Source organism: Symphalangus syndactylus, chromosome 9 (assembly GCF_028878055.3).
Source record: "Symphalangus syndactylus isolate Jambi chromosome 9, NHGRI_mSymSyn1-v2.1_pri, whole genome shotgun sequence".
Taxonomy (NCBI): Eukaryota; Metazoa; Chordata; class Mammalia; order Primates; family Hylobatidae; genus Symphalangus; species Symphalangus syndactylus.
Genome location: NC_072431.2, coordinates 84,967,676 through 84,993,583, shown reverse-complemented (window position 1 = coordinate 84,993,583; position 25,908 = coordinate 84,967,676). Strand labels below are relative to the sequence as shown.

General features: G+C 52.6%; 1 protein-coding gene across 1 annotated transcript in view; it reads left to right on the top strand.

Annotated features, from left to right (window-relative positions):
• Positions 1-13,670: 13,670 nt before the first annotated feature.
• Positions 13,671-25,908, top strand: part of ADCY1 (adenylate cyclase 1) — a 144,036-nt gene continuing 131,798 nt past the window's right edge. Inside the window, exon 1 of the mRNA XM_055293209.2 lies at positions 13,671-14,323. Within this exon, the coding sequence (XP_055149184.1) occupies positions 13,685-14,323 (639 nt within the window). The 5' untranslated portion in view covers positions 13,671-13,684. The remainder of the gene's footprint in view (positions 14,324-25,908) is intronic.

Genomic DNA, 25,908 nt, shown 5'->3' with positions numbered 1-25,908 from the left:
TCGAGTCGGGTGGATCACAAGGTCAGGAATTCGAGACCAGCCTGGCCAATATGGTGAAACCCTGTCTCTACTAAAAATATAAAAAAAATTAGCCAGGTGTGGTGGCATATGCCCATAATCCCAGCTACTTGGGAGGCTGAGGCAGGAGAATTGCTTGACTCTGGGAGGCCGAGGTTGCAGTGAGCCGAGATCACGCCACGGCACTCCAGCTAAATACAATCTTTTAAATTGGAAATAAAATGAAAACCAGCTAGAAAGAAAACAAACCACACGGAAAAAAAAGCGCCAAACTATAACTAACAGTTTGTTGTAACGCATAAACCAGCCTTGTATAGAAAATGTTGTAATGCTGTAAAATTTCTTCAACTTCTTCCTATATAAGCAAAAATACTGCCTTTAACTAGGGAGCACAGACCCCATTTCTCTGGAGTTTGTGTGTCCTGGTGTGGCCATCCCCAGCTTTTTGCTTCAAGAACTCTTTAAAATGGGATTCTGGCCCTTTTGATTATTTTGGGTTGACAAGGTCAAGGGCAAATAATAAACCTGCAGAGTGTGCACTGGCAGACACTGAGCTTGGCAGATTTTCATAAAGTGAATGCCCCCTCCAAGTAACTCCCTCTAAAACTAAGGTACAGCACCTAGGAACATCTCTAAGGCCTGCTTGGCATGCTCAAGGGCACAGGTGTGTGGCCCAGGGCCAGGGGCACAGGAGGCTGGGGTTTTGGGGCCATGTCTCTCCCACCCCACTAGCCAAGAGCCAGCATGATCTGATGTCGCTACATGGGTCGGGCCATTCTTGCATTGCTATAAAGAAATACCCATGCTGGATAATTTGGCTTATGGTTTTACAGGCTTTACAGAAAGAATGGTGCTGGCATCTGCTTCTAGGGAGCCCTCAGGGAGCTTTTACTCAGATGCAAGGTGAAGTGGGAGCAGAGACCATCACATGATAAGAGCTGGAGCAAGAGTGAGGAATGGGGGAGCGTGCCACACACTTTCAAACAACCAGATCTCATGAGAAATTATTCACCATCACAAGGAAAGCACCAAACAATGAAGGATCCACCCCCATGACCCAAACACCTCCCACCAGGCCCCACTTCCAACACAGGATTACATTTCAACATGAGATTTGGAGGAGACAAATATCCAAACTATATCACTGCACCTTTGTCAGCACTTCTGAGTTGAGCCATTCTCCTGGGTACACATGTAGTGGCATCTCCTTGGAGTTTTAATTCTCCCGTGATGACTTCAGTAGAATTTTGACTCTTGCAGTTTCTTCCTGTGAATGTTAATTAAGGAGCGATAACTAACAGTTACCCCCGCCTGTGTAAAGCACCAGAAGAAAAGCTGGTGAAAGAAAAGACAGAGAGTTTGTCAGGAGATGTTTGTCAGGGCTTGGCAAAGGTTTGCATGAGCCAACCCCAGTGCTCTGGGCTTCTACTCCTTTAAGTTGCAAGTGAAAGTTTTCTGGCAAATGCAATGGTAAAAGTATGTGTGAATATTAATAAGAAATATATATATATATGTATTTTTTTTCAGACAGAGTCTAGCTCTGTCACCCAGGCTGGAGTGCAGTGGCGCAATCTCAGCTTATTGCAACCTCCACCTCCCGGGTTCAAGCAATTCTCCTGCCTCAGCCTCCCTAGTAGCTGGGATTACAGGTGTGCACCACGATGCCTGGCTAATTTTTGTATTTTCAGTAGAGACAGGGTTTCAACATGTTGACCAGGCTGGTCTCAAACTCCTGACCTCAGATGATCGATCCATCTGCCTCAGACTCCCAAAGTGCTGGAATTACAGGCGTGAGCCACTGTGCCCCACAGAAATATATATATTTGGTCTCTGTCCATGCATACGTGGTTCCTGGCACACAGTTCCTAGAACACTTGGAATCTCTGAAGTGGTAAGTGTCTTTGTATTCTGATGAGATTACTGGTGGCTGGGGACACCTACATAGCTTCAGGATGGGGCCTGGTTGCCAGGGGAGCCAACACTGGTTAGAGTGTTCGAACTTTCAGCTCTACCTTTGAATTCTGGGGAGGGGAGAGGGGCTGATGGTTGGGTTGATCACCAATGGCCAACTGTGTAATCAATCTTGGTTACATAATAAAACCTCCAAAAGGACAGAGTTCAGAGAGCTCATGGACTGGTGAACAAGAACACATTCAGGTGCTGAGAGGATGGCACTCCCCAAAACTTTTCAGAGACAGAAGCTCCTGTGCTCGGAACCCTTCCGAACCTCACCCTTCAGATCTCTTCATCTGGCTGTTCATTTGTATCCTTTCCTATATCTTTTGTAATAAACTGGTAACTTAATAAATACACTGTTTTCCTGGGCTGTGTGAACCACTCTAGCAAATGATGGAAACTGAGACAGGGGTTGTGAGGGGTTGTGAGAACCTCCAATTTGTAATCAAGTTGGATGGAAGGTGTGGGTGACCTGGGGGCCTATTACTTGAGATTGGTGCCTGAAGTAGTGGCAGTCTATGGGACCAAGACCTTAACTTACAGGGTCTGAGGTCAACTCCAGCTAGATAGTGTCAGAATTCAGTTGAATTGTTCCATCCCAGCTGGTGGTGCGGAAAAAACTCATACATTTTGATAACCAGAAGTATTCTGTGTTGAGTTTAAATACACAGTTGGGGAAAATAGTGGTATTTTCCTATATACTTTGCAAGGAGGACAAGTGATTTGGAGGGGACCCAGTCTCCCATGGAGAACAGCAAGATACATATAGAGAAGGCAAGGAACAGATCAAGAGTCCCCAGTGGGGGATACAGGTGACTGGAAGGCAGGTGTGCTGGGGGAGGGAGTGCCCGGGGCTGAGATAGCACTGTCAGGATTCCACCAGGATTCCCATAAGTGGGTTTCCTGGCTGCAGCATCCCTCCAATGCATTCAAACACAGCATTTCTTTTTTTAGGGTTTTCCTCAGGACTTGCGTGCTGTAAAAACACACTCTAGGGGATGCTTTGAGGCACTAGGAAGTCAGCAATTTTTTTAGAGCAAGAAATGGATAAGACCCTCTCTACATTTTAGGAAAAATGTGCTGGTGACTGAGTGGCGGAGGGAGAGGAGGCTGGAGGCAGAGGGCAACTGGCGGCAGCTCTAGTGGTCCTGGCAGGAATTGGCGAAGACTTGAATGAAGGCAGCAGCGGTGGGCAAGGGGTGGAGACGCACAGGAGGAAGCTATTTCAGGATACATCTATAGGACTTGGTGACAGATTGGGTGTGGGGAGGAGAGGGAGGCGTGGAGTGTGGCTGCCGGGTTCCTGGCTGGGGTTAGGTGGTGTATGGAGATGCAAAGAATCCAGAAGGGGTTGGGTGGGCCACATGCTGACATGGGCGTTGTCACGAACCTTCAATGTGATCGGAGCTGCCACCCTTTCCTGGTTCTTTAGCATGAGAAGGGCCAGCTTAGCCAGAACCCCAAAAGCAGCCAGCAGGGACCACGCTGGGCACAGGTCCAGGGACAGCAGTGAGGCTCTGCCGAGCGGTCTGCCGAGCTGCTGGCCCTCTCCATGAACCTCACGGCTCATCTCTCAGGTCCCTTCAGTGCAGCCGCTGCATTTATACAGTCTAAGTCCCCTTCCCTTAAAGGAGATGCAACATTTATTTTAAAATCTTTCTGAGGTTTTGGTTTTCCTTTTAATCCCAAATGGCCTTTTAAGCTTCTGGCTCCTATATTTAACCTATCTAATGAGATTTCTTTTCCAGTAATTCCTGAAACTGGTAATCTCTAATTGGGTCAAATTCTCTACCCACAAGCCAGCGATTCTATTTTTAGTGCAAATCCTCAGGCTGAAGCTCCTCCGGCCTTTCAGACGCAGCTGTCAGAGCCGACTTTCCGCCACACTCCGCTCTCCCGAGCCAGACCCTATTTTGAATATTTTCCCAGTGCATTTCAGGGTAGGCCTGACTGTCCAGCCCTCCTGGCCTCCTCTCCATCTTCAGCCCCCAGGATGGCTTACACAAATCCATTTAGCGCTCATCAGCTTAGGTCCCCAGGGTTACCACAAATAACCAAGTCCAGGCGGCCAGCTTGGGGAAAGCACCTGAGCCCTCCCCATTCCTGTTGCCTTTTGTCCCAGTTGTGGGTGATCCACCTGGGAGAAGGACACGTAACACAGCAGAAAGACAACACCAGCTTCTGTTACCAAGAGCGTTGCTGACCCTGAATTTCACTGGGGATTTGGAGAATTCCTTTCTGCCATCCTCATTTGGCCAGGGGACTCCGCCCATTCTGAGGATGCACGCAGGCCCCCCAGTCCTGCCCGCAGCCTTCTCGGGTGCTTCCAAGTGGGAAGTGGCCCCTTCTCCAAGCCCTAATATCAGTGTCCTCACCAGTGTCAGATTTTACCTCCCTGGGTGCTGCTTGCTCTCCCGCCTCCCCACCTCCACCCCTGCACTGCGAGCTCCTGGAGGGCAGGGTGGGCCCTGCCTCTATCTCTGTGTCTCTGCAACTGCGCAGTGTGTCCCAGGCAAGTAACCGACCTTTCTTACAAGGCTGTCCTCAGGGGGCCTCTGCCTGGGGAGACCCTGGCTCCAGCTCCTGTTTGAGATGCACACATCTCAGCTCAGCTTGAGTGGCCAGGGAGAGCACGAGCTAAGTTTGGTATGGGTGTGCATGTGTTCAGAGTCCACCATGCTGAGCCGATCACCAAGGGGACCAGGGCTAGGAAAGCCCCAGCCCTGTTTCTTTAAAAGCAAGGATGCTGGTGAGAAGGGAGGCAGGCTCAGGGTGTCCATGGTTTCTTATCACCTGCCCAGCTTTTCCCACAATGTCTTTACCCCTCAGCAGGCTCTTCTGAGCAACAGCCCTCCCCTGGGCTGTGTCCACAGTGAGACTCTGCTCTCTCTGGAAGGTTCTTTCCCACTTCCCACCCTCACAGAGACACTCAAAAGAAGGACACCAGACCAATTTCACCTTTACCTCACAAACCTCAAGTCTTGGATTTGGGAAGACATTCCCAGTTTCAAACAATTTGACCACTGGTAGTCTCTGGATGTGGCTTGATTTTGATTCACGAAAACAGAGTCACCGTATCCATAATTTTTCCCTTCTATTGACTTTGGCCAAACTTTCCATGATGGTTAATGTTATTGTCCACTTGACTGGGCCACAGGGCCCAGATATCTTTGTGGTCAGACATTATTCTGGATGTTTCTGTGAAAATGTTTTGGGATGAAATTCACATTTAAATCAGTGGACTTTGAGTGAAGCAGCATGCACTCCCTAATGTGGGTAGGCGTCACCTAATCAGCTAAAGCCTGAAAAGAACAAAAAGACCAACCTTCCCCAAGGAAGAAGGAATTCTCCCACAGATGGGCATTGGACGTGAACTGCAGCATGGGCTCTTCCCTGGGTCTCCAGCCTGCCAGCTCGCCCTGCAGATTTTGGACTTACCAGCTTCCATAATTACATGAGCCAATTCCTTACCATAAATCTATTTTTCCATATGTATATATATGTATGCATATATAGATATGCACACATCCTATTAGTTCTGGTTCTCTAGGATGTCCTGACTAATATACTCCCCTTGTCCGGCAGGCTCCAGATATCACCACAAAGTGTCCTTCCTGAGAAAGCTGTGTGAACATGTTTCAAAATCAACCAGGAGGTGCTGGAAGAAAGCGGGCAAGTTGTGGCCTGGTTGTACAAATGCTCCTGAGTGACGTGATGCTCAGCAGGGAAGAACCCTAGGGCAGCTGCTGCTTCTCTCAATGCCACATTCCCTGAGTACCTTTGGGCATCCTGGTCATGCCAGCCAAGAATTGCTGTCCATTGAAAACACACCCAAACAGGATATGTGGCAAAGACTGGGCACTATTTATAAAGTCAGCAGTCATTCCCAAGTCCATCTCGGACGAGCAAAATCCTGTCCCAAGAATCCACATTCAAGGCTGACATCCTTGATCAAAAGCCACATAGAACATGGACAGGGATGGACCTCAGGAAGTCCCCTATGAGGGTGATGTCCCCTTAGCCAGCTCTACTTTTTGACTGGAGGAGTCCTAAACAGATATACATGCCATAGTTTCTAATTTGCAGCATCCCAGGGAGCATAGCAAGGACAGAGCATGTACCACACGCCATGTTTTCCACCAGATAGGAGAGCTCACCTTCACTCTCAGGAGTGGAGAATTGCAGTTCTTTAGCATACCTGCTGTAAATCTAATTTCTTTTGAATCTAGTAGAAAGAAATTGCAATTAAAAAGAACAAGACCAAGATGCACCTGCTTTGGGCTCTTGAGTGGTGTGCGACGTACAGCAGGGAAGATGGCTCTGCCTTAGGAAAACCCAAGTGGGCGTGGGGTTAGGCTGGAATTACCTGCTGTCTCCATCCAAGAGTTTGGACAGAATGGAACAGACAGGCTTCAGGGCTCTGCATAAGGATAGTATCGGGGTGTTAAAGTTTTTGCTGTAAGTTAAAGAAGCTGGGGCATCAGTAGGCCTGAAATGGGGTGGGGGAAAAAGAAAGGGTCTCAAAGGGTCTTGTGGGACATCAGGGTCCTAGTGTACTGGGGCCAATGGAGTCCTGGAAAACGAAGTCTTAGGACATCTGTATCTTATGTTCAATTTGAAAATATCTCCCCTGAGCAGTGCTGTGCTCCTTTCTCACATCCTCTGTGAAGTTTGCTGTGCAGAAGAGCTTTGCTTTGCTCCTAGAGGATAAAGGAATGAGGGGAAGGTGTATAGTGGGAGAAGACAGAAGAAAGAGGCCATCAAAGAAATGCAAGCCCCACCCATTCCTGCAGATGTTGGGGACACTGGTTTTCCCTCAATACAAGGGAAAACCCTCTGCTGGCCCCAGGGGAGAAGGTCATATCGTAAGCCAGCAGGAATGGGGACCACAGGATGCCAGCAATGGCTACTCATGGAATCTTGGAGATCAGTGCCCTCATGCCACATGGGGCCTGAGTTTCCAGAGGCATCTCTAGCTGTGGGTTGAGTGAGATCATATTTACAGTAATCAATCCAATGTCCAGCACTCAGGCCTGGCCTGCTGCACAGCCTCTAGCCATCCACCATGGTCCAGCCTCTAGCCATCCACCGTGGTCCCTATCCTGGGGTCATCCAGACCCTTCCACCCTGGCCCATGGCTGACATCCACTGCTGTGAGACCACTTCTTGTCTCAGCAGTGCAACACAGAAACTTCACAGGGACTCCAGCTCTGTGTAGGAGGGGAGAGCAGCTTCTGCCCACCCAGTGTCAGGGTACCACATCCTGCCCCTCTGGGAATACAGGTCTCCCTGCTGCTGCCTCTAGCCCTTCCTTTTGGGGGCTGGGCACTCTCACATAACCCAGCATGGCTTTGACAACTTGCAGCTCCTCATGCACTGTTATCTCCTAAATCCATTGCTGCATTCCCTCTGTTTGCAGGCGCCTTACCCTGGTGCAGCCCCCACCCCCCCACCTCCCACATTCCGACCTTGGCAATAGCTTCCTCATCCAGTCTTCTCAGAGAGCAGTGTGAGGGCCAGATGCTGACCAGCCACCACCTCACCATCATGACCGCTTTTCTGCATGTTGGGGTACACCCAAGCCATGCCAGATCCATGCTCTTCTGGCTCCTTTCTCTAGAAGCACCGGGTATATTTATGGTCACATATTTAGGATTATTGGGTTAGTATCTGCCTCTCCCACCTGGCCAGGGTTCCTGATAGAGTGAACCCCACCTGCTGTGCTCAATACTGCATTATAAGTGACAATGACTATACATAAACCTCCTCCTGCCAACCAGTTCTCCCTGCAAGGCAGGATACACAATCATATTTATCTGACTCCTGATGTCCCTTAGTCCAGCCTGACACCCTGGCATGGCATTGAGGACAATGAGACTTCCAGGGTAATCCTCCCACGAGCATTACCCACAGTCACATGGAGGTGAATGGCAAAGCTAGCCCTGAAGCCTCGCTCAGTCCTTTCACTCAGTCTGCTTCCCATGATGCAAGGGAACACCACACAGTGCAGAACAGTGATGCTTGGAGTGGCCAAATTAGTGAGATCAGATCTTGCTGCCCTTGTGCACATAGGCTGCTGCTGACTCACCCTCCAGCCCCTTTATCCAGTTGTAGCTCCTGCCTTTAGCTCTAGGACCCTTCCACTGGGTTCCGGCTGCCTGAGTGGTGACCTCCCTCCCAGGTTCTAGGAGTGGAGGAAATGGGTGACCAGCAACCCCCACCGTGGTCATGTAGCCTGGCCAGGCCGGGCAGGGTGACATGGGCCAGTAGCAGAAGTCACCACCCAGTGGCCCTCCCCAGACCCCAGAGCTGTGGGTCTGACTGAGCTCAGCTGTTCCCTGCTGAGTGTAGATGTGATTCTGCCATTGCTGGCCCTTCTATTATGACAGCCAACACAGTCATAGTTTTGGATTAAGGTAGTCTGAGTTGGCGTTTTCTGTCACTTTTCGACTGGAAGAGTCCTAAACAGATATACATGCCATGGTTTCTAATTGCCATCTGCAAGGGAATTAAAGACCCCTTCATTTGTCCCCACATGGTCCAAGAGGAAATACTCAGAAGGGCTGGGTCCCACACTGTGTCTTGCATCAGACGAAGTCAGGAGTTGGGAGCTGCCCCTATGAAGGGGAGAGTTGGGGAGGAGGCTGCATCTTAGGGTCTGATCTGTCTGGGCTGAGCCCCACTGATGTCAGCTGGTTTCCAGTGTTTCACTGTTTTGAGCCTGTTGTGTGGATCATTTGATTACCTAGAAACTGCTGTGACAAAATTAACTTTACTGACTATCCTATAGACACAAATCAACAACCTCTTTCCTAAACAGTCTCATTTCCACAAGTAGCTCAGAGTCAATCGACCATATAGAGGCTGCTCTCTCTTTTAGAAATTCACAAGGGAAATTTGTCCCAAAAGACAAAGCAGGAGTGGAGTACGATACACACTCATCTGGAAGCCAAATGTCTGACCGAAGTCAGTGGAAATCAATGAGCTCTCCCAGGACAGAAGCTGGTTAGCTGGCTTCCCTGGCTGTCATGGCTGCTGTCCAGATGCCTAAATGGATATATTTCGCTCTAAGAGTTTGAATGGCACTCACCCATTTCTGTCTACCCAGAACACTGAATTGTTAGAGGAAAAATTGTTGCCAGGGCTGGTTGCTCTGCTTTATACTTTGGGCGTGTAAAGTATAGGCTCTGCGTGCATGCGGGCCTCTCTTCTGATGATAACCCTGGGGGTTAGGTGTTAAATTCCCAATCTGCAGAAGAGGAGAAGCACAGAGAGGTTGAGTAACCTGCTAAAAGTCACAGCTGGGAGGGGTGGTGTTGAGATGTTAGCCCAACAACCCACCTCAGGGGTCCACACTCTTTTAGCCATGATATCATGTAGTTCCCCCTGTGGTGGCTGTGAACTGGATCAGATGGGCTGACGCTCCAGGCTGGGTGCACCCTGCACCACCCCCATGATCTTGGCAATTCATTTAGTTTCTACAAAGACCAGGACCTTAAACAGTTATGGGGCTCCAATGCAAAGGTAGACTAGAGAGATTTGTAAATGGTGAGAAGCCACACCCAGTGGCGTTACTGTAGCAAGAAGCACTGCACAGAAAACCAAATACCCCATGTTCTTACCTATAGGTGGGAGCTAAACATTGAATATACATGGACGAAAGGATGAGAGCTATAGACACTGGGGACTGCTAGACAGGGAGGGAGGGGGACATAGACTGGAAAACTACCTATTGGGCACTATGCTTATTACTTGGGAGATAGGATCTGTACCCCAAACCTCAGCATCATGAAATATACCCATGTAACAAACCTGCACGTGCACCCCCCTGAATCTAAAAAAAAAAGTTAAAAAAAAAGTAGCATTGCAGTCATGTCTTGATTAAGGCACCCGCTTCCCATACTGGGGAGAGAGAGGGAAAGAACTAGAGCCTCCACCATGTGAACAAGCAGGCTCAAATTATCCAATGAGTTTGTTTTTATTGAGAAAAAGTGTATCTGTGGCTATACGGAAGTAATTGCATGCCCATTCTCTCAGATGTGCAGACACAATGCTGCGGATGATGGCGCCCTGCTATTTGCTGGCCTCTGATGAAGGAGGCAGGTGCTCCCCAGAAGAGCAGAATCGCTCATTGTGGTCCTCACAGCACCCCCCTCTCCCGCCCTTGGCTGTTGTTCTTTATTTACCCAGTGCAACATGAAACCTTAGCCAGGGTAGACTATGTGTTAGGTGTATTTGTTGGCTTGGGCTGCCATACAAACCCACTGCAGACTGGGTGGGCTTACACAACAGACATTTATGGTCTTGAAGTTCTGGAGGCTGGAAGTCCGAGATCAAGGTGTGGGCAGGGCTGGTTGCTCTGAAGGTTCCAGGGGAGCATCTCTCCTGGCTTCTGGTAGTTCCTTGGCTTGTGGCAGCATCACTCCAATTTTCACCTGGTGTTCTCCCTGTGTGTTTGTGTGTCCACATTTTTTATAAGACACCAGTCATATTGGAGGAGGGGCCCACACTACTCCAATATAGCCTCATCTTAACTAATTACATTGGCAATGACCTTATTTCCAGATAAGGCCACATTATGAGGCAGGGATTAGGACTTCAGCATATGAATGGTGGGGAGAGGGGACCACAATTCAACTTTTGACACCCACTAAGAGGACACCTTGCAATCACGTTGTCGTGTCTCAGATAATTTCCTCATTATGCCTGGTGCAAACTGCCCGTTTGAAGGCCTCCTTCTTCCAACCCGGGAAATGCAGAGACAGTATTAACATATTCACAGCTCAAGTCCACACCACTGACAATAACAATTTTCAATTCTTGCCTCTCCCAGGTTTAACAACACGAGTTAGAGGACCCCCAGATTCCCACCAGAATCTGTTCCTCTCTGTGCCTTGGGGCCGGCTCCAGAGCCTCTCTAGGTCTCTGTTTCTTCATCAACAAAATGAGGGTGATAAAATCTGCCTTCCAAGATGCCATGGAGCATCAATGAGAACTACAGACATAAGAATGACATGTAAACCACACCACACCATGTAGCCCTGGATACTTTATTAGGACTTCATATTAGGACAAGCATGTGTGGCAGTAAGCAACGGGTACTGTACCTGTGAGTGAACCTCTTTCCGTCCAAACCCTAATCTAAATCCTTCTAACCTCATTTGAAAGCAATTGCTGCCAATCTTGCCAATGATTTTTTTTTTTTTCTTAAAGAGACAGGCTCTTATTAAAAGAGAAGTCACACCCAGGCTGGAGTGTAAGATCGTGGTTCACTGCAGCCTCAAACTCCTGGGCTCAAGTAATCCTCCCACCTTAGCCTCCCTTAAAACTCATTTGCCGCTGGGACTAAAGATATGTACCATCACGCTCAGCTAATTTTTAAATTTTTTGTTGAGATGAGGCCTTCTTATGTTGCTCAGGCTGCTCTCGTATTCCTGGACTCAAGTGATCCCCCTGCCTTGGCCTCCCAAAGTGCCGGGATTACAGGCATGAGCCACTGCACCTGTCTGAATGTCATTTTTTGAGTGAGGACAGAGTTGAGAGCCAAAACAGGTAAAAGAAGGTGCCATTTATTTGTAAACTTTGCACCCAGATAACTTTATCATACGTTTTTCATTTTCATGTAGTTTGATCATTTTTGGATATTATTCAGCTTTTCTTTAATAAAATTGTTAGGATCCAAAAATATATCACACCGGTTAACAAGAAAATCTTCACTTCAATCTTAACACTTGAAAAGAAAAATCTTGCAGCCTTTGCTACTATTTGGGGATAAGCAGGGGACTAGTGGATAGAAGAAGGTGCTTTCTCAAGTCAGTGACAGAGGTTGGGCCATGCCATCTTTTCAGAGCCAGTGCTGCCCTCTGAAGGCTTCAGCTCAAAGAGGGGAGGAAGGCAAATGAACAGAAAATGAGGCTGCAGAGCGGTAGGTATGAATTTTCACGGAAGACTGGGACTGGGGAGAAAGCAACGAGCTGTGCCAGAAGGAGCCAGAAAGGTTTCAGAAAGGATGTTCTGCTGGGGATGCTATTCCAGGAGGAGGGACCAGCTGTCATCAAGTGTCTGCTGGGGGCCTTTGGTGTGAGCTATTGGGGACAAGGGATGGGAAAGTGCTCCTATTCTAGACAAAGCCTAGAGGTGTCATCAGCTGCAACTATTAAGTTGAAGCATATGAAAGAGCTGACATGTGACAACTTTGGCCCTTTTACAAAAATGGCAATTTTGTATGGTTCAACCTGACACCAATTCCAGATAAAATGGAAATGCCTCAAATTCTAATCTTTGTTCCGTATAACAACACGTGGAATCCCTGAGAGGTAATGGAATCCCTAGGGCATTTCTAAAATAGACCAATGCCTGGGCGAGATCCCTTAAATCCGGGTTTCTGGGAGTGGGGCCTTCTGCAGGGGGCCTAGCCTCCTGGTCTCCATTATTTCATGGGATCCCAGTTCCTGGTCTATCCATATTGAGGGGACGAGAAGCAGCCGGGATAACGGAGGAGGCAGGGGTTCTTGCAGTGGCTACTCCTCTCTAGACCCCTTGGAGGGAGCTGATCATGAGAGATCCTCACTGTAAGGAGGATGCAGGCAGCCCAGGGGCCGTCTGAGCACCAAATGACATCATGTACTTGAAGCACCAGCACAAAGTTGTCTCCCTCATAGTGAATGAATGTAAGCAGTGGAATTCGACTCGCAGGTTTTAACCCCCATGGGCCAGCAGGTCCTTCCCTCCCAATTGTCCTGCTAGAAGAAAACGTTTCGCTCTCTCTTGGGCATCCAGCTAATCGTTAAGGCAAACAGCAGCGCCCCTTTTCCTTTCATCTCTTGCCCCATTTCTGCACCTACAGCCTCACACCTTCTTCCCGGGACACAGCACTGCCAGGAGCCCATCCTGGTTCAGTTCAGTACTCAGGAGGAATCCCTCGGGCCGACTCCCAGGACTTTGTTTCTTGGACTTCACGACCGCCGCCTCTCCAGCACAGCTCCCGCAGCCTGCACCCGCCCACAGGGTCTCTGCAACCCTAGAGCTTAGGGAAGAATTGCCAAGGGGCAGGGGGTCCCGGGTGCGCGTGGAAGGGACGTACGCCCCAGGCCTCCACCTTCCTCCTGACCCCGGGGGTCCTTGGACGTCGATTCTCCGTCTCGCAGGGGCGAGGGCCCTGGGTTCGCAGTCAGACGCGGGCCGCTCTCAAATCGAGTGGCCTGGTTTTATTGAGGGGGGGAAGGCACATATTTTCCAGGATTAACTGCCCAGCAACAGGGAATTTCGCAGGATTTCAGCATTTTCGACTCCCCAGGTGACGCCAAGAGGGTGGGTTCCACTGTGCACGGTGGGGAAACTGAGGCTCGGAGGGGACAAGGCAGGACTCGAGGTCACGCGGCTCCTTCGGCGGGCGGCAATGCAGGACGCGGAGTTGGGGCGCGGGCTGTGTGCGCCCAGGTTCGCGGCTCCCGGGGCTCGGCTGTCGCAGCGCGGTCGCCGCCGAGGACCACGGTCGGGGCGCGGGCGGGCTCCAGTGCGCAGGCGCGGCGGGCGGGAGGGGACGCGCTCCGGGCGCGCGCGCGGGGCAGCCGGCGCCCCAACTCCGCCCGCCCCGCGCCCCGGCGCCTCGCCGCCCGCCGCCCGCCCGCCCCGGCGCCGCCGCCCGCGCCCCGGCGCCCCGGGCCGGCGAGGGGCGCGCCCGCGGCCGCGGCCGCTGCATGGCGCTGAGATGGCGGGGGCGCCGCGCGGCGGAGGCGGCGGCGGAGGCGGCGCGGGCGAGCCCGGGGGCGCCGAGCGGGCGGCCGGGCCAAGCCGCCGGCGCGGGCTCCGGGCGTGCAACGAGGAGTTCGCTTGCCCAGAGCTGGAGGCGCTGTTCCGCGGCTACACGCTGCGGCTGGAGCAGGCGGCCACGCTGAAGGCGCTGGCCGTTCTCAGCCTGCTGGCGGGCGCTCTGGCGCTGGCGGAGCTGCTGGGCGCGCCGGGGCCCGCGCCCGGCCTGGCCAAGGGCTCGCACCCGGTGCACTGCGTCCTCTTCCTGGCGCTGCTCGTGGTAACCAACGTCCGGTCCCTGCAGGTGCCCCAGCTGCAGCAGGTCGGCCAGCTGGCGCTGCTCTTCAGCCTCACCTTCGCGCTGCTCTGCTGTCCTTTCGCGCTGGGCGGCCCCGCCCGGGGTTCCGCCGGGGCCGCTGGGGGGCCAGCGGCGGCCGAACAAGGGGTTTGGCAGCTCCTTTTGGTCACCTTCGTGTCCTATGCCTTGCTGCCCGTGCGCAGCCTGCTGGCCATCGGCTTTGGGCTCGTGGTGGCTGCGTCGCACTTGCTGGTCACAGCCACCTTGGTCCCCGCCAAGCGCCCACGTCTCTGGAGGACGGTAAGTGCAGCCGCGCACCCCTCATCTGGTCTCGGACACACTTGCTGGGACGATGCTGGGATTGCCCGCAGTCGGGCGCGCTTTTTCCTATGCGGCGGGTGGGGACACTGAGGCTCCGAGTGGGGGTGTGTTCAAGGTCACTCCAGCGAGTTGGGGACGCAGTCGGGGCTGGCACCCCCGGCCAGGGCTCTCTTCAGAGTTACAATCCACGAAGCGCCCCTGGCGTGAAGTGTGGAGAGGGGAGACAGGTGTGGAGAGAGAAAGGTTTGGCCAAGGTCAGGGAGCTGATGAGCGGCCAGACGGCGGCCAGAGGCGTCCGCCGGTCTTTTGCCGCACCCATCCCCACACAGGGACTGAAAGTGGGCGAGGAGAGCAGACCCCCAGGGCGAGTTCCAAGGCTGGCTCTGCGCGCAGCGCGGGGCTCTTCTCCTGCGCACCTAGAGCGCGTGCTGGGCTCGCCTCCCAGCCCTGCGGACCCGAGGGGAGTATATGGTTGGTGGGAAAGGACTTCGGCATTTCCAGCCTTGCTGGCCACCCTACTGTGGACATGCCTCCGGCCCAGAAAGAGTGGGGTTTGCCAAGGTCAAACACAGTCTAGTCCCTGCCGCTGCCACTCGGCGGTTGCCCTGACCCTGCCTTCTCTGCGCCCGAACTTTGTCACTGTCTTCCCAGTCGGGCGGGCGAGATGGTTGCAAGGACGGGGACGCTGTCTGCCTGCCGCGGACTCTTCCTGGGCCCTGGAGGAGCCTGCTCTTCCAACTGCCCGGAGGTGGACGTGGACCAGAGGTCTTTGCCCGACAGCGGGGCTTTGAGAGCTTCCCCTTGTGCCCATCTCCAACGGGCCGCGGGGATGGGGCTGGGGAGTGGGGGATGGGGAGATTTGGAAGACCCTGAGGAGGGTTTTGTTTCTGCCTCTAGCTGCGGTTTAGCAGGGGGATGGTATGAATCAAATGGAGTGGGGGAGCCCATCTCACGAAAGGAAGCAGTGGTGGGAGCAAATTGGGGAGAGGTAAGGGGTCGGAGGGGAAGCTGAATCCAGGGAGATTAGGGAAGAATAACTGGAGGGCGGTGGTAAGGAGTCCCACAGCCCGGCCCCAGGGGACCAGCACCCAAGGATCTAAGGAGGCATCCTTAGACGGTGATGCCAGGGGCAGCACACAGTCAGAGGAGCCGTGAGATGCTCAACCTGGCACAGGGATAGACACATCACTGGACTTGTGTCTTAGGGTCAGAGAGAGACCAGCATGTGCTCAACCCGTGGGCAGGGGCGGGAGGGAAGAAGACAAGAGTACATGGAGAATTGTCAAAGAGGGCGTCGGAGGAAGAGAGGAAGAGAGGTAGAGGTGAAGGGCAGAGGCACAAAAGGATGGCTGAAGGCTGAGGAAAGGGGAAAGGAGCCAGAGGACTTCATGTCCTGGAGGTGAAGGAGGCTCTTCCACAGCCTCCTGTGGGCAGCACGTGGGCCTTGCCTGACCATTCTCAGGGGGCATTCCTGTATCTCCTACGGCCCCCACCCCCCATCTGTCTGTGTTTAGCCTGGGCCTCATGCTGGCCCCCACAGCCAGACCCGCAACCGCAAGACAGCCTCCCCAATCTCACCAGATGCCAGGGCAGCTCGGGAATAGGGAGGGGCTGAGCTTGGTCCCTGGGCAGGCCCAGGGATCCCAACCACACTGCATTCTCTGTGTTATTACACCAGGGAGTCAGCTGGTGTAATAAAAGGCTGTGTTATTGTCTTTCTCTTTTAAAATAAAGACATTTCCTATATAGCCTCTAGTCATTTCTTTTAGAGAATCAAAGATTAAAAAAGAGAGAGAGGGGAGAGAGTCTATAAAGGAGTTTCTGGACACAGAGAGCTCTGCCCCTCCCCCTGGGATAAGATGAGCCCCTGTGACTGTCACTGTAGTGGGCAAGGAAGCCCATCCTGGGAACAAGGATTCTTAGGGAGCAGACATCTGGGTTTCTCTGCTAGCTGTGACTCTCTGGGCAATCCAAAGCCTTCCCTCACTGAGCCTTGGGTTTCTCACCTGTGTAAAGGGCAGAACGGCGCCCCTGCAGGGTTCTAGTGAAGACAAACACTTCCTATTGGAAAAGCACATATTGGCCTCTTTAGAATGTTCTATTCAAGTCCACGTGTCTATACAGGTGGTAGTGATATTGACAAGCATGGGGCATCAATGCAGGGAAACTTACAGTGGGGGGAGCAGGACAGATGATTCCCAGGGATTCTGTTTTCCAATTAGAGAATTCTAGGAGCCTGTGAAATCTGCCCTTAATGAGCTCTGCAATTTGGTGCTTGAGATGGTGAAGAAGACAGCACACACATTTAGACAGCACTGATGTTTCTGCTGCTCTTCACTGCTTTACCATCCACCTTCTATTCAGACCTGTGTCACTGTGCAGTGCAGTCACTCGTTGACAGCACCTTGTCCTCCATACAGCGTTTTGGGCAAGTAGTAGCCATGCTGGGCATGGAGTGGATGCCCCAAAGAGGACGAAAAATGGAGTGAATGAACGAAGGAATCTTTGCAGGGGATTTCCCTCACTGCATACATAGCAGGATGCTGCTTCAGAGTCTGAGATCTCCACGGTGATCTCCTGGTGCTGAGCCCAGTGACTAGTCAGCCCAGTGAGCTCCAGAGTCGGGTTAACTCCATGGGGCAAAGGAGCTCCCTCCCTTGAATCCCACCCCTTTCTCTGAGACCCAAATGCCTTCTTGTCAAGGATAGCCCCAAGGAAGCCTGGAAAAAGCCTGCGCTTTCTGAGGCCTGGGTTCGAGTCCCTGCTCTGAGCTATGGAGAAAGTTCTTGTGTTTTATTTCCAGAGTCTTTGCCCCTCTGAAGCAAGGCTCTCAGGGTTCCCTGCAGCATTCATGTTCCATTTCTGGTGCACAGGGCTCTGGGAATGCAGCCTGGGTGCTTTGGGGCATCTGATTCCTCTCCTGTAAAGCCCAAGCTGCCCCAGGACTCTGGGGGGCAGAGGAGAGAACGCTGAAAGCTAGCGTGCATGACTATTAGCACAGGTGGAATTGAGTAGCTAGGGCTTAGCTCCTCCCCCGGAGAAGTGCTTGATGCTGATGTCCCTGAGCAGAGAGGTCTTTAGGGGAAACAGCCTCGTTCCTACCTGGGCCAGCACTGAGGAGGTATCCATGAATATGTGCTAAGTGGCCAGAACTGAGTTCCTTTCCTCTCCCAGCCCCTTGCTTTTGGGTCACTGATTGTACCTGTATGAAATACAATTCATTTTTATTTAGCTGAGCACCTGTCAGAACTGAAAGCATCCTGTTCAAGACATCCATGGCTGCTCACAGTCAGTAGGGGGCAAGGCCTGCCAGGGTGGGCTGAAGATCATGGGGGTGGGGTAGGGGTGAGTGCCAAGGAACATGGGGGATAAGGAAGGTGGAGAAAGGGAGACACTGGATGTCTGGGCTTGGCCTCTTGTGATGCCACTCACTGACTCAGAGATCCTCAGAGGGAGCAGCTTGGAATCTTGGGAAAGGGGGGCCTGGGCAGGACCCCGGCCTTCCCACAGGGGTCTGCCTCCCACCCTGTGCCCTGCATTGCCTGGGGGAGAACCAGGGTGCAAGAGGAAGACCTGGTCTCTGCCAGCTCTGAGCTTCCTCCCTTTGCTCCTTTACTCTGCACTGCCTCGAAATACCCACTTTTTGACCAGTGGGAATCAGGATATTGTATTTTTACTTAATTTTTTTCTGAGGTAGTATGGATCCATTGCAGTGTGCAAATTATATGCTTTCAATTTGGTTGCTTATCAATGTAAATGAAATACATTTCAGTTTCTGCCGAGTTCTTAGCTGTAGGCAGGATAACAGAAATCACGATTATCACGGAGAAATGGGAGTCAGCTGAAATTTCCCTGTGCAGCCCCAGTTATATCTGAGCTCTGGTTCAGAACCATGGCTTGGTTGCTTGGAGGTGAAACAACCTAACCACAGCACGCAGAATCCTAGGGCGCAAGGGCCCTGAATGACCTGGTCGTTGATAGCAAAGCTCGTGGCCTAGGTGTGCGCTGGTGATGCCAATCTGCCAGCCCTCAGGCTGTGCCCCATATGCCTTTGTGTGCCCTGTGCCCACTGCCCAACATGCTGTCAATTCCCAGTTAACCCCATGCCCTGCCTCCCTTTCCCCAGCCTCTCCCTCTGCTGGCCCTACCTCCCCTGCTGGCCCCTCCTCTGGCTAGGCCTTCTCCCCAGCTGGGATGCTCCTCCCCCACCAGCCCCTCCTGCTGCTGGTCCCTCCCCTGGCTGGGCCCCACCTTCTGTGGCTGGCCCCTACTCCCCCATAGACCCCTCCTCCACTTCCCCTCCCACTGGCCCCCTTATCCTCATGGCCCACAGCCTGGTCCTGTCACCATGGAGTACCCATCTGCTGTGCATCCATCTGCCTTGGTGGAGCCACTGCCTACAGCTACAGGGCTAGGGTTAGAGCCGGGTCAGGGAGGGTGACAGGTGGGGTGCTCCTCCTGGCACAGGGGTCAGGCTGTGTGAAGGCAGGGAGTGGGCTTCCCTGCCCCCTGCTGTGTGGTGGCCTGGAGACCTGAAGGTAGTCTCCTTGTCCTTGGTTGGACGCTCTTCCTGAGGTCAGTTTTGCTGCTGTCCTGGGCATGGCCCCCACGGTGTGCTCCCGACTCTGGCTTCAGTCCTGTTGCAGCCTCGCTGCTTCCTCCAGCTCCACATTGCCCACAGGCCTGTGTTTAGTGTTTAGGGAGCAACAGCAGGGGACTTCCATGCACCTGGAACCTGCCCTCCCCCCTCCCCCTCACCCCCCCCCCGTTTTTGTTTTTCTTGTAGGGGTGGGTGGTCCCCTGGTCCATTTCCTTTCACCCCCTGGCTTATCCTCCCTCAAGGGCAGTTAACTTTAACATAAAAAGCTTCTAGAATTGCCCCTGTCAGGGCAGCTGGGATGAGGGTGCGCAGGAAATGCGTCTAGACAAGAGAGAGGGAGAATGGTCCTGGGCATCGGGCCAGGGGCTCCCACTCACTCCACCTCTGAGGTGGTCCAGTGGGCCCAGGGGCTTTCTCTGCCCCTCCACAATGTGCCCAGCAGGGGCTGCACTGTGGAAGGAGCCCTAGACACGCGCTGAGTCTGGTCGCACTGATGGACAGTGGGCTGCGGGGCAGGGGGGCAGCTCCTCCACGGACCTGAGAAGAGTGGGAGCAGACACAGGGGTGGAGTCTGCAGCTGCCGGGGCCTCCCTGCCTCTCTACGCTGGTTCCCATGACCCCACGGTGTTTAGGTGCCAGGCTTGAGCTGGGGGCTGGGGGACCGGGAGAATAAGACCTCCCTTCCTCTGGGAAGCTGCAGTCTATTGGGGAGACCCTGGTCAATAACTCAGACTGTAGTCCCACAGGGCAGGGCATTCAGGTGACCTTAGAAGGTGTACACAGGGGACAGACCAGGCCTAACTGCTTGAGGCAGCTTCCCTGTGGACTGGGCGCTCAGCCAGGATCACTGGACCAAGCACAGGGCTACAAGCGAGTGAGAGTAGTGGGGCGAGTCCCGCAAAGGCCCAAGTGGGGCAAAACCACACTGTGGACTTGCCCTTTCTCCCAAGAGCAGTGCCGAGTGTGGCCACCAGGAGGTGGGAGTGTGCTGGGGGCTGTGTGAGGACCTGAGGGCACCACTCAGCAGGCTGCGGTCAGTGATGTCCGCTTGCCACTGTCATCACTGGCTTTTAGAGTTGTTTGCCTGCCCTTTTGGGGCTCACGGTGGTTTTAGGTCTATGTCCCTCTCCTGTCACATCTCTGAGGTTGAGAGGGCGAAGGATCAACTCCTTAGGTTCACAGGTTCCTGCAGATGCCTGGAAATGTCCTTGGACCATTTCCTGACTCAGACGGAAGCTGGTGGGCATGTGAGGTGGGTGACTCTTCTGGCATTTCAGGGGCTCTAGTGTATTCTGTGTGACTTTGGGTTGGGATGATCCCCATGCCTCAGTTTCTCCCTCACCAAAGGGAACAGTAGCTCCCTCCTGTGGTTTTGTAGAACAGATACATCCTCCAGTTAATATGAATGGATTGTGCCTGGGAGGCGTTCCCTGTCCTCCCCACACTGTTCTGGGCTTAGTGAAGTGGGACCTACTCCTTACCGTCACTTACATACATAGCTGTATGTAGCTGATGACCTACTAGTTAGTCTCTGACTTAGTAAAACTGAATAGTTGCAGTGAGGCGCTGGTCTTGATCAAATGTTGGGAGAGACCCCCAGAATGCAGGTGGCAGGCATAGTCTGTTTAGCCCAAGTGTTCTCTGACAACTGTACTAGACACCCTGTGGAACAGCCCCAGTCGGAGGTGGCCATGTGTCCACAGTGGAGGCTGGCATCCCTGTGGCCATCATGCCAGGCTGACCCCTTTTCAGCCAGGTTTTTGAGCCCCAAGCAGCATGGGGGCTGAAGTGGCAGGGGCAATGGTTTGGGCAGGAGAAGCAGCCTGGCCACCTAGCCGTGTCCACGTAACCCCCTTGGGGAGCTCACACGACCACAGGCTCCTCCCTTTACCCTGAGGGGCTGAGCAAGGTAATGGGAAGAGACCTTTCCTGCTCTTCATTTGAGCATATGAGTTATATCCATCCCTCCTCTTTGCATGAACATACACAAACACACATGCTCATGCATAAACACATGCTCATACACACGCATAAACACACACACACACATACATGCACATACCCACACAAAAACCCTCCCAGATGCATACACTCACACTCATTCTCCCCCCAAACATGCATGCACATAATCACACAGAAACACACACACATAAACCAGTGCATACTCACACATCCATACCCACTTGCGTGCATGCACTTACACATTCACATGCACCCTCACACTCATTTTGTACCTATACACTAGCTCACACACACAGTACATTCACAAATACATGCATGCTCACCCACTTATAGATTCACACACTCACAAAGCAATGCACATTTGCACACTCTCAATAAGTGCACTGACATGCACACTCGTAAACTAATGCACACTCACATGCTCATGCTCACCTACACTCACTTCACTGTTACTAGTATGTGGGTCTTTTGAGTAGATGTGCCATCCTGGTCTCTGAGGGAGGGCAGCCTGTGCCCTGTGTCTCAGCAGCACCACCACAGAGACCTGGGTTGAAGCCCAGTTCCCGCACCTCCAGCTCCGTGACCTTGGCAATCTCAGAATCTGGCCATGAAGGGAAGCCAGGCTGCCAGCCTTACCTGCATCACGGAAGTGTAGTGAGGGCTGGTGGGAGGGCAGGCATGTCCACATGGGACTCCCCTTGGGAGCTGTGGAGGCAGGGACGGGGCTAGGACTCTAAAGCCTTCCTTAGGGAAGGGAGTGGGGCTGCCTGCCACTCGGCTGTGCCCCTCTCTAGTGCAGGCCAGGGCAGGCACCTGGCGGGGGTAGGGGGGTGATGGGGGGTGGGGTGGGAGGCCTGCCTCCACCGCCAAGTCTTCCTGTTCTGCCTCCCAGTGTTTCTCCACTGTCCCCTTTAACCCTTCAGCTCCCTGTGCCCTCTTCAGGCTGATCTGGGCTCTTTTCTGAGTGGAGCATGAGGTGTCTTCTGCATTATTTTGCCAAGGGGGTCCCATCTGTCCTCCTACCCCATGTGTGTTTCCCTCTGCCATGCCGAGATGCCCAGGAAGGATATAAGAGGTGTGGGGGAATCCCTGGGGGCAGGGCAAGGAGAATAGGAGCCCACCGCAGCAGCCTAGCTCTGGCTTTGTGCTGAAGGCAGCATAGTCCCTGGAACAATCCCATCTCCCTGGATTAAAGGGATGGCAGGAACTGCTTTGATCTGCAGGCTTTAGTGTTCGCTCTGTCTTCAGTTTGGGTTGGGAAGAAAGCCTGGAGCTGAGAAGAGCTGTCTGCTTTCCAGAGCTTGGATGTGACTTCGTAGAGCCTGAACACAGCTCTCTGGGTGGGGCCTCTGTGTGGGCATGTGCCTGTGTGCACACATGTGCATGTGGATACGTGTGACTGTGTGTACCCATCGTGTGTGGATGTGCATGTTTGTGTGTCGGTGCATGCCCATGTGCATGTGTGCATGCATGTGTTCTTACATGTGCATGTGTTTCCATGCGTGTATGCTTGTGTGCATACAAGTGCAAGAGCATTGGTAACATTTAGAGGAACCTGGGAGCAGGTGGGCAGGATGCTGCCAGCAGTGTGATGCGGTCCCCAGAAGTGCTGGGAGCCCTACACTACAGCCTCCGAGCCCTGCAAAGGAGAAAGTCCATGCTGGTAGCACATTCTGAATCTGAGCACAACTTTTTGTTTTGATTCTAAAAATACAGAGCAGCTCTTTTATCAGAGTACAGTGTTTCCTTGTTTCCTTCTCTGAAGTAGATTCTTCTCTGAGGTAGACTCTTCAGCCTTCGGGAAGTGGCTCAGCCTGAGAAAATGCAGATGCATGGTGCTTGGCTGGCCTGGCTCCCTGGTGCTTGGCCACCTGAGTGTTCTTTTCTTTTCCCCCTTCTTTTTTTTTGAGATGGAGTTCCGCTCTTGTTGCGCAGGCTGGAGTGCAGTGGCGCGGTCTCGGCTCACCACAACCTCCGAGTCCCAGGTTCAAGCGATTCTCCTGCCTCAGCCTCCTGAGTAGCTGGGATTACAGGCATGCACCACCACGCCCTGCTAATTTTGTATTTTTAGTAGAGATGGGGTTTCTCCATGTTGGTCAGGCTGGTCGTGAACTCCTGACTTCAGGTGATCCACCTGCCTCAGCCTCCCAAAGTGTTGACATTACAGGTGTGAGCCACTGTGCCCTGTTTTTTTTTTTTTTTTTTTTTTTTGAGACAAGGTCTCTCTCTATAGCCAAGGCTGGAGTGCAGTGGCATTATCATGGTTCACTGCAGCCTTGAACTCCTGGGCTCAAGTGATCTTCCTGCATCAGCTTCCAGAGTAGGTAGAGCTATAGGAGTGCACCATCATGCCTGGCTAATTTTTTTTTTTTTGTAGAGATGGAGTGTCACTATGTTTCCCAGGCTGGTCTTGAATTCCTGTGCTTAGGTGATACCTCACCTTGGCCTCCCAGAGTGCTGGGATTACAGGTGTGAGCCACCATGCCAGGCCCTGAGTGCCCTTTTCTTACTGACCTGGTTCACCTGATTGCTGTCCTGCTGCGTGTGGCACACCCTGGCTCTGGTGGCCCCCACTTCCTGGGAGCATCGATGCTTCCGATGGATGGGGAATTGTTATTTACACAACAGGTGGCATGGGGCCCAACGCATGATGTGTCCGAGTGTGGAGATGTCAGACACCCACTGTGGACAAAGAGGATGGCCACTTCACAGCAGGGCCATGCCTGGGACGGAGCCTCCCGTTGCCCCCTGCTGTATGTCTCTAACTGTGGTTCTCTGGCTGGCTCTTGCCCACTAGCCCTAAGGACTCACTTGACCTCTTGTCCCTGGACATGGTCCTTCTAGCACTCTTCCCTCGCAACTAGGCTCAGTGCTTTCTCGATAAACCTGTTTAATACTGCATTCTATGCCCCCCGTACCCCCTACTTACCACACAGTCTGGAGCCAGGTCTAGAGGTCCCAGCCTGTGGCCAGCATCCAGCCTTTCCATGTAAAGTGTCACCTGGTTACACTCCAGGAGGGCTTCTTTCCCAGCCTGTGGGGGCACCTGTGGGTTTTCTCAGCTCTACTATCCAGTCTCTGGAAGCAGCATTATTGTAGTAAGCATGCAGCTGATGAGGGCGAGTCTGCTTAGGAGGATGGTGGAAAGCTCAGGAGATGCCAGGCAGTTGCAGGCATGCGCTGGGAAGCCTCAGGGCAGCCTGCTCTGGAACATTCTGTTCCCCAGGGAGCATGTGGCAGTGAGTATTCTGGTGGGTCACCTTGGTGTGCACCATGTGCTGGCCAGTGCAGTGAGCCTGTGCTGGAGCCATGCTCAGTGGTGATGCTCCCAGAAGTCATGAGTGCCTTTGCCTTCATTCCCCTATGAGAGGAATAGCCTCTTAAGAGAACGCATTGCCTTTCTGAAACAACCGTGGCCTCAAAAAGGGATCTTAAATACTTGTTCATTGAACTTGTTTTCTGTGACAGCTGTATTCTCAAACCCTATCTGCCCTGCAGTGTCAGTGATTAACTGAGGGAACGTATTTTAGGAAACATTGGCTTAGCCTAAAGATTTTGAAATATCTCTGATAGTTAATTTTTAAAAATCTGTACTTGCAGACATTACAGTTGTTTCATGAGCACTGACCACGTCCTGGTGCTGGGTGGGATCTTGTCACTGGCAGGTTCCCATTGGGTGGGTACATCTTTTTTTTTTTTTTTTTTTTTGAGGTGAAGTTTCACTCTTGTTACTCAGGCTGCAGTGCAATGGCACGATCTCATCTCACTGCAACCTCTGCCTCCTGGGTTCAAGCAATTCTCCTTCCTTAGCCTAGCCTCCTGAGTAGTTGGGATTACAGGCATGCGCCACCACGCCCGGCTAATTTTGTATTTTTAGTAGAGATGGGGTTTCTCCATGTTGGTCAGGCTGGTCTTGAACTCCTGACCTCAGGTGATCCACCCACCTCGGCCTCCCAAAGTGCTGGGATTACAGCGTGAGCCACCACGCCTGGCCCAGGTGGGCACATCTTTTATGCCAAGCGCCTTGGCTTCAGTTTGTTCAAGGGTCAGAAATGGGCAGTGCCTGAGAGCTCAGCTGATGGTGTGGCTCCTTTTGGCTGGTGTCACAGGTGCTGTGGGTGGGTGGGGGTGGACAAGCTGGAAGTGGCGCTGTTCTGAGGTTCTGGTGTCACCCTCTCTGGGAGGCTCAGATGGTCACTGTGTCATTCATTGATCTTCTGGGCAGGGATGTGTTGAGACACATGGGGAGCAGACTGTCTTTGATGGGAGCTGTCCCCAGGGTGCTCTACCACCTGGGGGCTTGCGTCTGTCTTCCTGACTTCCCTGCCTTGTGTTCCTCACTTTCCTGCTGCTGTCCTTATGTCAGATTCTACCAATGCTTTTTCCTTTCTCCCTCCTAAGCTGACCTCGCGAGTGTGCATGACCTGGGAGGAGAGGCTGGGCTGGCTTGGAGAGGGGCACCATGGAGGAACAGGCTGCATGCGGCCCTAACACCCCCTTGGAACTGAGGTGCCAGTGGTTACACAGGAAGCACCAAAGACGGCTGCTTCTCCAGGTCCCCATGAGAATCCTTTCCCAGGTCTGTTGAACATAGCTTCACACATTAGAAACCTGATGACGGGAGCTCAGGGAGAGCCTGTCAAATTATTTTTTTAAAAATTGTGTTATTTTATTTTTATTATGGAAAATTCAAATACACACTAAAGGAGAGAGGCCAGCACAGTGATTTCTTGAGTACCCCTCACTGGCTCCAACAATTATCAGCATTCTCCCGGCCCTGTTTCAAACGATGTTAATTCTAAAATGCTTTTATTAATTCAAACACCAGAAGCTAACAAGCAATTACATTAATTTAAAAACCCGCTTGTGTGAGACACTGAAGAAGCAGCCACGGTTTAAAGAGAATGACGTCACACCAGCACTCAGCCGCTGGTGAGCACCGTGGAGGGACTGAGTGGTGTCCACTGGGGGCCCAGTCAGGGAGGGGGACAGAGGGACCACC